The 12,146-nt window shown below is 36.7% G+C and overlaps 1 protein-coding gene across 2 annotated transcripts in view; it reads left to right on the top strand.

Annotated features, from left to right (window-relative positions):
• gpm6bb (glycoprotein M6Bb) overlaps nucleotides 1-12,146 on the top strand; it is a 45,474-nt gene that overhangs the window by 30,125 nt on the left and 3,203 nt on the right. Inside the window, exons 2-7 of one of the 2 annotated variants that reach the window (XM_038293403.1) lie at nucleotides 5,303-5,489; nucleotides 6,877-7,033; nucleotides 7,192-7,360; nucleotides 8,319-8,392; nucleotides 8,493-8,558; nucleotides 10,219-11,092. In XM_038293403.1, coding sequence (XP_038149331.1) covers nucleotides 5,303-5,489; nucleotides 6,877-7,033; nucleotides 7,192-7,360; nucleotides 8,319-8,392; nucleotides 8,493-8,558; nucleotides 10,219-10,299 — 734 coding nt within the window. In that variant the 3' untranslated portion in view covers nucleotides 10,300-11,092. Of the gene's footprint in view, nucleotides 1-5,302; nucleotides 5,490-6,876; nucleotides 7,034-7,191; nucleotides 7,361-8,318; nucleotides 8,393-8,492; nucleotides 8,559-10,218; nucleotides 11,093-12,146 lie in introns of those variants that run through there. The other variant, XM_038293401.1, reaches the window with a different exon arrangement.

The raw sequence follows: 12,146 nt of genomic DNA, 5'->3' as shown, positions 1-12,146 counted from the left end.
AAATAAATAAAATATATAAAAAAATAAAAAATGGAGAAACAAAAAAAGAATATTAAAAACAGTTGGATTAAAGAAAATATGTTTTAGTTGAACTGTTTAACTAGAACAGTCGAAGGCAATCCTAAACAAATGGCACTTTACAGAGACAATTCAATCAGGTCATTACAGACAGACTGGTTCAAAGTTTTCTATCTAATGCAACTGATTGGATTGAGTCATTGGCTTTGCAGTATACGCTCCTCTTGACTGAGCTTTTGCAAGAGTAGATATTTTCTCCTTTGTGTCATTCACACTACAGCAATCACTCACACTGAACATGGATCCAGCGACAGTGGAGAAGGAAACCTCCAACAGAACCAGCTGCCCAGTTGAAATTTTCCTCAAGGGTGGTGTCGCAGCCAAAGAGAACCAGACCAGATGAAGCCACTATGACAGAAAGGCTGAACATAAAATTAGGGTTGAACTAATAAATACTGGAGAATTGGAAAATAGAGATGGAAGAAAACATAATGATAAAAAGTGGTCACTTTGTCCTCCAGCAGTCTAAGCCTATAGCACAATAACTAATTGTCAAGATTGCCCAGCCGCTTTACCTACATAATCAAAAAGAAATTGTAACTCCATTACAAAGGGCTATCTGTGATAAAAATGTCATATTGAGTTATCCAAAAATACTGAATAAATGCTTAGTCATATAATTGTTTTTGAAGCGAGTGTGCTTATAGCACTAAATATAGTATATGTTTACTGGTATAGCGTATTCTTTTCTACTGCAATCTCTGCTTTAAGTTTTTTGGTTTTGTGTCAGAGTTATTTTCCTGGAAACCCTCCAAGGCTGTTGTCCTGAGATATATCTCAAGAGCTTTCAAAGATGGGATTTTTGAAATTGTATCTTACTTGTAAGAGATGGAAGCAAAATTCTGCCAGCTGACCACTGGTAAACAGTAGCAGGTGTGGAAAGATCGCTTATAAATTATTAGCAGTTTTGGAAAACAAATTATTTTCTTAATTTCTGATTTGCATTCATACCTGAAACCAGTTCATGCCTAGTCCAAAGTACCAGACAAACCTACCAGCAAGAGTTTGGCTTTTGTTAATCCCTCAAATAACTTGAACGAAAAACAATAAGACAACGGCTTAAAAGTCTTTCATATATAAGGTTGTCTGCTACTCAAATCAGTCCTATCACTGCACTGACCCCAACCCCCCCCCCACCCCCCCCACCCCCCCCCCCCCCCAACCCACACACACACATACAGTTTTACCCTACACAGGATAACACTCAGTGGTGGGTTTTATCTTGGGCCTCCAGCCTACAGGCCGGAAATGTAGAATCGTGGCTTAGTGCTATGCTGAATGGCCCCTGAGAGTCCAGTGTGATGGACAGTCTGTGGCTGCACACACTGGCCCTTTGTACAAGGACTTCTTGGACTCTTTCTGTTTCTTTTTCCCCCCAGTTTCTCACACAATGTCACACACTTTCACACATTATTTTTCCTCACACAAGAAATTCCCGGCTCTCCTCGTGATCTTGATGTGGCAAATTAAGCTTCTGCTTTAAGGCCAGTCATTGTCAGAGCAAACAGTTGCAAACTTGTCGGTGTTTTATGGTGTTGCTGTGGTTTTGTATTTTGTCTTTTCCTGTTTCAATATGTTCTGTGACAAAGACAGAAACACAACCACTTAAAAGGGCTGGAGGTCTGACTAGGAGTGTTGCTGAGGGACTGGAAGCATGTGAAAGTCATCAGAGAGACCAATGTGATTTTCATTTCTAGTGATCCAACTAGAACAAACCAGCAGATTCTGCCTTTAAAGTCATGTTTCCATTTGGTTTGGACATAATTTGAAATCGGAAAAATGAAAACAAATATATATTTCTTTCATAAAATTCTCAGTTAAGATTAGTAGAAAATATCAATCGTGCGTTAATCCTCCTAAGAAATTCTTGTTTATTTTGTTTTCATTTTTATACAATGTAAGATACAATACAACTTTTTTATTTGTGACAAATAAGCACAAAGTTGTGTGATTGTAATGTGGAAGGAAAAGTAAAGGTGGATCATAAAATTTTATAAGGTAGCAGATGCAAATATATCGGGATATACATATACATATACTGTGCTTGCAATGTAGTTCGAACCTATTTAGTCTGGAGAAAAGCATCTGTTGACACCCATTTTTAAGTGGATTCGGGTCTATTCTTTCTAATGGTCTGGGTGAAGTCATTCTAGTGTAGGGTAAAGGTTGGTGACCTTTTGGAAGGTAAAGTTCTGCCCCAGGATTTTTCAGTTTCTCATTGGTTTTCTTTCAGCATTTCGCTGTATTCTGACCAGGTTCTCTTTCCTTGCCAAAAAGTTTGCTTATGGTGTTGACTGAGCATGACATCTTCCTATTATTTGCCGTGTACGCTACATTATTTTTCTACTTGTTGCCATAAAGCCTAGATATTTAGTGAACAATAGTAATGGGTGCGACTTCTTCACCATTTTAGATCTCAGCAGCTCCTCCTGAGTTGATCAAAAACCTCATGGCTGCTTTAAGATTAATGCTGTCCAAAGATGATTTATTCATGTCTTCCGTCTTTTACTTTAGCTATAACTTCAAACCCCCAACCACATTTACCACATTGAAACATTTTTGGACTTCAGTGGGGATATATACCGCAGAGAAAGCATTTTTATGGGTGTGTAATTGGCTCTTTGCAGTTTTGAACAGTCAAAGTGAGTTGATCTTAAGCTGATATCTACTACTTCATCTTATGGTACCATCTGTAGCATGAGAAGCTCTTTCTTAAAGCTGTTATTTACTTTAGAGCTTTGCTCAATATCCCATGGAGCTGGATGTTTCACCACCCATTGTCCCTGCCTGACATATTTGTTGGACAAAGTTAGCTGACAGTTCCAGCTTGCGTCTCCGCTGTGGGTACACTTATAAAGTTGTGGTTAAGATGCTGCCATGACAACTCCTATACACGCAGCATTGGAGAGAAATGTTTTTATCTCCCAGTTCAACACAAACAGCCCTGGTGAGGCATCTGGGTGTTGGCCTATCTGAAGTTTTATTTGCTTTAACTCCTTACATCACATTAAAATATAAGTTGTGATTTATTTAGAGAGGCAATTTCTTAAAGGAGACAGAATAAAAATACATGGCTCAATAAATCTTGTGGTTTGTACAGATTTTGTTTTGTAGCTATTAATTTATTTTGTAACTTAAACCAAAATCAGTGCATTTTTTTTTAACCTTCAGATAAGCTTTATAAATCGATCCTTAATGGGGATATCTTTGTTACTGTACAAATGTTGACATTTTCTTGGAAACTTGTGTTATTTTACAACTCTGTGGGTTTAGATGGTTCTGTTGTGACATTCCCTACACTGTCAAAACAATACAGCTTGGAACGTCTCTAAGTTAAAGTGCCATATTTGGGTATAATGGTGCGTTTGATTTAACTTGAGACTGGTACGTCAGAGTAACTTCATCTTCAAGCTGACTGTATTCCAATTTCTTGCTTCTGAAAGCTCATATTCTCCATTGCCACTAGCCATTGTTATAATTATTACTGTAACAAAACACTGTAGTTCAGGGTACCACAGACACAATGCATAACCTCCTCCACTAATCCCTTCACTTGTCCATACCACTCAGTATCTCGGCACTGCCTATTCGGCCATTCGGGTTCAAGTTTTTTAGAATTTGACTGAGGCAGAGGCTATGCTTTAGATGGGGATTAGTTATAATTTAATTGACCCACACATAAGCTTTTTCAACCACCTTAATTAGAAGTCTTTGCTAGCAAACTCATAAAACGGCAAGAGCTACTACTATTCTTTCTTTGAAACAGGAGTCGGAAATCAAGCATTTCTAATGTAGCCAGATCTTTTGGTCCAACGTTCTGATACATATCTCCGAAAAATCCCTTGTTAAAATGACATAATCTGTTTAATCAATGATTCACCCATCAATATTCTCAATGGTGCTGAGCAGGTTTTTTTGCGGTCGTTTTTTACAGATGGAGACCAGAATATCCCATCTTTAAAAAAAATATTTCATATCTTTTTTTGGTGTTAAACAGTAAAAATAACTGTACTTGTATCAAACCTTTTCAAATTGGGGGACTCAAAAGATCTGTACACCACAATTAGTCAGTCGCTCATTCACACAAACTGATGGTGGTGAGCCATATTGTATCCACAGCTGCCCTTGGGCTCACTGACAGAAGCTAGGCTTCCTTTACCAATATAGATAGGTAATGCTAGTGGGAAGTGTCTTGCTCAAGGACACAATGGCTGAGTTTAAACCTGCGACTCCAGGTTGCAAGACAAACTCTTGCTTCCTAAACCACTGTCGACTCATTGGTGAAATTGTAATTATTTTTTCCCTCACAATTTTTGGTTCAGGAATATAGGATGACCTTCTGTGTGAACTTTGCCCCCAGCTATGATGTGCTTCATGTTTAGCCGGACCATTACGATCCATCACATTTAAAACAAAATCATTTTATCTAAATAAACACCAATCTACGCCTGATTTTGCTAATGGCTTAAAAATGGAAAAGAAACCATTATGAATATGAGACAACCTGAAAAAACGCTGCAGCATTCTGTCAGAATTCCCTCCTTCCTGTCTGGATAAGTAAAACTCATTGAGCTCTATCTTTTTAAAAATTCATTCTGTTATGAATGTAAAAAAAAACAATACACATTTAAATATTCAATGAACGTTGTGAAGTTATGCATTGGTCTGATAGATACAACAGGAAATAGTTCTCCTTCAACTCTCCCGTTTTCAGTCAGACACGTGGATTTAATTTGAGGAGCTGAGCTGCTTGTTAGCTCATGCCCACAGACAGAGCATTGTGGTAAATAGCTCCACCTCAGAAGTTATAAGAACCCATTGGATGAGGCAGACCCATCTGGGTCACTTAACCCCCCCTCATGTTCAGCTGCCATAGATTTCCTTTACAGCATGGCAAAGGCAGACTCCCACTGCTCTGACCTACTGGACAGCCATTAGTGTCCTTTAAGAGTAGGGGTGAGTTGTCTGATAAAAACATGAAAGAGATGTGACTTGTAAAACCACAAGGGCACACAGCCAGCTGCTTCCGCTGATGCTTTACATTAGACATTTGTTGACATGGTTGAGGGATTCTGCTTCCTCTGAAGAAAAACTGTGGGTTAAAACATATGTTATAGAGTTGTAGGAGCGGATGTTATTCTCACTCCATCTCATGACCTCTTAAAGCAAATAATATCAAATTTCAGCTGCTTATACATTTTTTTCCCCTTTTTTTCTTTTATAGGTTGCTTTGAATGCTGCATCAAATGTTTAGGTGGAGTGCCGTATGCATCACTGGTTGCTACGATCCTCTGCTTCTCCGGTGTGGCCCTGTTTTGTGGATGCGGTCATGTGGCTCTTACCAACACTGTTAACATCCTGGAAACCTACTTCTCCAAGGTCACGACCGATCACGCCATGCTCACTGATGTGTAGGTCACCCCTTACTCTAAACAAATATTGCTGTTCCATAAGGTGCCTTTGTGAAGGTTTTTTCTTTGTTACAATTGCCAAAAGTTTAAGTATTTCATTGGAAATTTATATGAATGACCAATTCAAAGAGACAAAAATGTAAAGTAAGAAAAAATAATGAGTGCTTTTCAAGTGTTTATCCCTTTAAATATAAAAACTGAAAAGTTTTGTTTGTCCTTTTGTTGAACCCCTTTAGTACTGATATCACCATTACACAAAAATTAATGCTTTAAGGATTTAACAGAAGTCTGTTCAATCCCTTGACAAGCTTCAAATATCCACAACACAGGTGCTCAGAAGTAATTCTTAGAAAGTCATAGGAAGTCCCAATTTTATATAACGTTTCACATAAATGACCATTATGCAAAACTAGAAACTCTATGTTATAGCATTTTGATGGTTTCAAATGGTACATAAGTTCACAGACACTGTGCCTGAGAAGTGTTATAAAGAAGTTATTATTTAGGTGTGCAAATCTCTTACAATAACACTACAAAAGCCTTCAGCTGTAATTGCAGCAACGGTGGTGAATTTTTGACGTTGGGCTATAAATAGATGCCTGCCACAAGTATTTTTGTTTAAGTAAACTCACTTTTTTGTGAGTTTATTTACAATATAGCATTGAATTGAAGTATTTTGAAATATTAGAATTGTTTAAGGACATAAAAAATATATATTTGTGTTTTGGTACTGTCGCTAAATATAATAAAAAGTTGATGGGTACGATTACTTTTGTAATGCATTCTAGCTGCTTCTGAGAATTTTTTATTTTTTAAAGATTCAAACAGACCTTATTCTCATTTTAGGATCTTTTTCCCATCATCCTTTAGCTATTGGGTTATATTTTTCTAAATCTATGAATCAAGACAAAAAACTTTATAACTTAACAACCTTAATTTTGTTTAAAGTAAGCTTGATGTTGGTTATTTTTAGTTTTAGACTGTCTCCCACATTCAGTCAACAGTCCTAATATGGATCTCTTTTAAACGCACCCCCATTTGTCTAGACAATAAAAAAAGGATGACATTAGACAGGGCTCTGGACTTGTGTTTTATGTTGAGTGCACTGTTTAACTAAAGATGTTCACAGTCTGTCTTTTGCCTGGAGGGTTTCCAGAGACATGCATCACCTGTTATCCCCACATTAGGTCTTGCATCTCTCAGAAGTTTAGTTTAATCACAACCACCTGTTTATGGCCTTTAAAAAGCATGTTTTTATAGATTGAATAAAAAAGAAAGATGTATCATACGGCTATTTTTTACACAGTTTTACACCATGCTGGTATCTTGGAGTCCATAGCATGAGTCACCTGTACACTAAAGCCTAACTAACTTTTCTCTTTAACAGAATACAGCTGATGCAATACGTCATCTATGGCATTGCTTCATTCTTCTTCTTGTACGGAATCATCCTTCTTGCTGAGGGATTCTACACAACCAGCGCCGTCAAGGAACTGCACAGCGAGTTCAAGACCACCATCTGTGGACGCTGCATCAGTGGAATGGTATGTTAACACAACCACACTAGCACTTAGTTTTACAGGACATTATGGAAAATAGCTTGTATAGAATGTCAGTAATTGTAAAGATGGTTTAAAATCTATAATGATCTTCTCTGAAGAGTTTTTTTAACCTCTTATTATTCATCTCTCTATTTTCTTAGTTTGTTTTCCTCACATACATCCTGGGAATAGCCTGGCTCGGGGTTTTTGGCTTCTCAGCTGTACCTGTCTTCCTCTTCTACAACATGTGGTCCACCTGCAATGCCATGAAGTCTCCCATGGCCAACATGACAAACATAGACTCTTTTTGTGTGGATGTTCGTCAGTATGGTAAGAGAGACGCACTCTGTTTGTCCTTCTAATTAAACTTCAACTTAAATATAGTTTAGAGCTGACACGAATGTGGTGTAGAACTAAAAACCAAAACAACAGATTAAATGAAGGGCTTGAAGATCGTATTTTTGGCTTGACAGCAGTTCACACCTCTGAGTTTGTCGCAGTCTTTGTTATGTGTAACCACTTCAGCTAAACAGTAAGCAATCCTCTTGTTTGAAGAATTAAAAAAATCAAAACCGTAAAAAAGAATGCTAGTTTATGCATCCTAAAAATAAATCTTTAGGATTTCCTTCATTAGTAAATTAGATTACATACTCTCCTAATAGATAAGAGAACAAAATAACTGTGCAATTTTTGAAAAAAATAACATAAAATCGGTGTTATTTGATATTATGACAATTTTAAGGACATTGCTTTGAACTTAAAGTTACCTGTTACCTTGGTAACGCCTCCCAACGACAAATATTAAATAGTCCCTTCAGCTGATTCTTGTGAAAACGTGGTAAAAACAGTAACATATTGATAATGGAATGAATACTTGCTTCATAAGTATCATGGTGTAAGAGGGATGATGTCTTTCGTGGCGTCCATTATCAAAAATGAATGGACTCCGGGGAAGCAACTGTCCATTGCCAAGTAGAGCAGGGCTCCTCATCAGACATTTATCCCTTACCTAATTTCTTTTGTTTAGTTTCCTTATATGATAATGGTTGTACATGTGCAGTCCATTTAAGCTCTTTCTTTGTTACTTTATTAACTTTTTTGTGAAGCACTGTTGTCCGTAAGAAAAAAGAAAGTATGTATAAGTTGATCACACTGACAGTTTGAGATATTATTCATCATGCCCTCTGCTTTATGCCATAATCCCAGTAGACCAAAGCCACATGCTTCGCTGGCACTGACAAAAAGGACATTTGGGAAAAATTAATCCTTAAAATCTCTTTGGATGCAGGAATCATCCCATGGAACGCCACACCAGGAAAAGCTTGCGGATCTACTCTTGGTGTCCTCTGCACCAGCAACGAGGTACGACACTGTTAGCTTTGCTGACGCAGCAATAATATGTTCATGTTTAGTCATCAAGTATTGGTTTCCATGTTTCATATGTGAAAATGTCCTTTTTCAGTTTTACCTGTCTTACCATCTGTACATCGTGGCATGTGCTGGTGCTGGAGCCACTGTGATTGCTTTGGTAAGCTGCCTGCTAGTTTTCTATACTTCAGTTTATCTTTGCATGATTGTTATCAGAAGTTTATGTGTGGAGTGCTCTTCTTTTCATGGCTTTACGGTTTGTATAACCACACCTAGGATGGTTTACCATTGGCTTCTTCACAGCTTCAATCCCATTTGCTGTTTACCATTTGCTTAGATACACATGGCTCTGTATTGATCTTTAAGATAAAGGGGAACTGACTTACATTTTAGTTGTAAAAAAAAATACTATACATTTAATGTTCTCTAATATTTGACTTTCAATAAACTGACTTAAAAGCAGCACTTTGAATAATTTACACCTCAGTTAGATTAGGATATCTTCTAAAAGCAAATTTATTTTGGCTAATTTATTTAAAAAGTGAAACTTGTATAGAATATATTGTGATGCATTCAATGCGTTTATTTCTGATCGTTTTGATGATAATGGTTTATAGCTATTAAAAATGCATAATTACCAATTGAAAAGTTTCTTTGTATGCTTTAGTATATACTCAATAGCTTGTCTCCGAAAGCATGAATTATATTAAATCAGTGCAGCGTTGAATTGAGGTGCTTAGCATTTGTTCCTGCTGAGGCATTAAGGAAGACTTACGGTAGTTATGATAATTACAGCATTACTGTTTTCTGTGTTGTTGAATCGGGTGTTTTTGTCATCATTTTCTTGTCAATACTTCATAGATTACTTGCCAACAGAGTTTGCCAGCCTTTAAACACAGTGATAATATAGTCATTAAGTGAAGTACTGATATTTTTGACAGTGTGAGCAGGTGCCAAACCTTGCTTGACAATAACAGGAACATCTCCACAAGCTTGTTAAAAGAAGGATTACATGCTCTATGTTCAGACAGCATAAAACACAGTGGACCACCAGCAGAGGACATTCTTTTCCAAACATGACTGGTTTTAGGTCCCTCAAGTTGCATGGATTCTGTGCCTTGACACTATTTCACCGAAGACTGCGACCCCAGTGTTTAAATGAAATGGAAAATCTTCTTTTATAAAAAAAAAAATGAAATTTTCCTTCCTTTTTGGCTTATCTGATTTAAGGTCCCTCTAACGTTGGTTTAGGAGTAGGTTTAGGAATCTAGGAGGTTATTTGGTTTAGGAGTTGGTTTACTCAAGGAATGCAAGAGTTATAGCCTATGTCCTAGATGTCTCTGTGTACGTTGGCTCCAGAATCAGATTCCAGCTACATATCATGCTTTATGCCCCCCCAAACCCTTAAATTGGTTTGCTATTAAAATCCTCGTGAACACATTTTCCTTCCGTTAGACCTTCACTTTAAATGCTTCGATGTAAAAAATGGTCTGCTGGACAGCTGTCCAATCAGCAGTTTTTCCAATCATTCAGCTGGTCATAACATAAGGATAGCATTACAGTTCTATGTTGCTTTCTTCCTGGGTCTTGCATTATATTAAGATTTTTCAGTAGCTGTAAGCCAAAATCATCTAAATCAACATAAGTTTATGTTACTCTATTTGAAATAAAGTAATATAATGCATGAGTTTCACTTTTTGAATTGAATTGCTGACTTAAATGACCTTTTTAAATATTTCTAATTCAACAAGATGTGCATGTTAGCGGCAAGGACGTCATTAGCATGTGCTCTTACTGCCTTTTCTGTTCTCTTCCACCAGCTGATCTACATGATGGCTACCACTTATAACTTTGCTGTTTTGAAGTTTAAGAGTCGGGAAGACTGCTGCACTAAGTTTTAAGCTGGTTAAAGAGCTCGGCACCACACGTGACCGCGCTGATTAGAGACAGACATCACTGACTTCAAAGGAACTAAAAAAAAAAAGAAAAGAAAAGAAAAAAAACCTGAGAATAGATAATTTGACGTCTATCCATTAGTAATCACATAAAGTGTAAATAGCTGATTTATGTTTGCTTCTTTTAGCATCTGATATGCAGGAAGTTTTCTTGTCCTGATAAAGTTGATCTCAGATTTGGGTACGTCTTGCTCCACAGGTTTTCCATGACACTTTTGCTTCAACAGATTTGGCACCATAAAAGCTTAAAGAAATTTGCAAAGCCAGAAAACTGATGGTGGATTTATTTAAATTTAAAATCAATGTAGCTGGTTGTAGTATCTACAAAATTATTATCTGCAGGAAAAAACCCCAAGAAATGTAACATGCAGTAAACTGCTTTGCTAGAAACGGTTGGAATCCATCTAACTAAATAGCATATTTATTCACAAACTTGTGAATTACATGCCAAACATAATTAGAGTTTATGCAGGCTTTGACTCCCTTGTCAAAGGACTCCAATTGGCCTAAAAAGCATGAGGTGATCTAATCACCAAAAACAAATATTTTAGGTTGCCAGATTAGCAGTTGTGGGTGTATTTTATGGAGATATATCTGTAAAAAGACCTGCTTTGACAGCAAAATAGCTTTACTCTCCTTTCCCCTTGCTCTGTTTATTTTTTATATATATATATTAGACCTTTTTGTGCCAATCAATCACAGAAACCTTCAGTATTATATTTTTCCAAAAAAAAAAAAACAGATCATAAACTGAACCAACTTTTATCCACAGTATTATGTCGATCTGTTGTGCATTGTAGATTTTAAAGTAACAACTCCTCTCTCAAAGTAGCATAGGCCAGTACAAGTGGTATACTTCTGCATGAGGCCCTAAGCCTCGTTTTATGAGATGTAAGAATAATTACTGTTTCAGAGTAGCATATTTCGCTTCTACAACAGCTGATGCTCAGCTTTGAAAGATACTTTTTGTTTTTTTTTTGCATACTCAAAGTGCCATTAAAGATACTTTTTGTTGATTTTTTAACACAACTCTTGCATGCTTACAATTCCCAGATTTGTTGATCTGTTTATAGTTACTTATACTTCATATATTTAATTTTCTTTAAGTTTTACAAGACTGTAGCTTTTACTTTCTACATAAATAAACAATCTTTGTTTACAAAAATATCCCAACTTGGTCTTTTTTATTCCAGAGCTTACAACAGTATGCAGTGGATTGCAAACATATTGATACATCTTGAACCTTCTTGCATTTTTTCACATTATATTTATAAAAATTAGATTTATTTAACAAAAGCAAAACACTACAAGATTTTGAAATGTATAAAGAAGTAAAAGCGTAAAAAAAATCTGCAAAGTTTGGCCTAAATTTGTACTCCCCTCCCTTATGACAATTTAGCATAGTTCTGCTGACATCTGAGCTGTGCATCTCCGGGAAACATTCAGAATTACTATGAGCCTCCAGTTGCTTTCCTTGGCACACTTGTCATTGCCATGCCTAGGTAGAATTTGAACCATTCTTTTTTGAATGACGGAAAAGTGTACTACTAAAGATTTCTGAGCTGAGCCTGCTTTAAACTCCTCCTCGGCATTATTCCCTGACTCTTGTCAATGTTGGATCTGGGTCTAAACTTGTACTAGGTAAATATGTGATAGCAGAAGATGAAGTATGCAGTTTTAGTATGACATTTGAAACGGTTCAAGATAATCTTACTTATGTGTGCAATCCCAAAATGGGTGAATCATAGAGCTCAGTCCAGTTTACATTATCCAAGATCTCATGCTTTGCACTA

Source organism: Cyprinodon tularosa, unplaced genomic scaffold (genome assembly GCF_016077235.1).
Source record: "Cyprinodon tularosa strain WSP-4 unplaced genomic scaffold, ASM1607723v1 ctg326, whole genome shotgun sequence".
Classification (NCBI taxonomy): Eukaryota; Metazoa; Chordata; class Actinopteri; order Cyprinodontiformes; family Cyprinodontidae; genus Cyprinodon; species Cyprinodon tularosa.
Note: the sequence above shows the minus strand (reverse complement) of the source record. Positions and strands in the feature narration are given on the sequence as shown.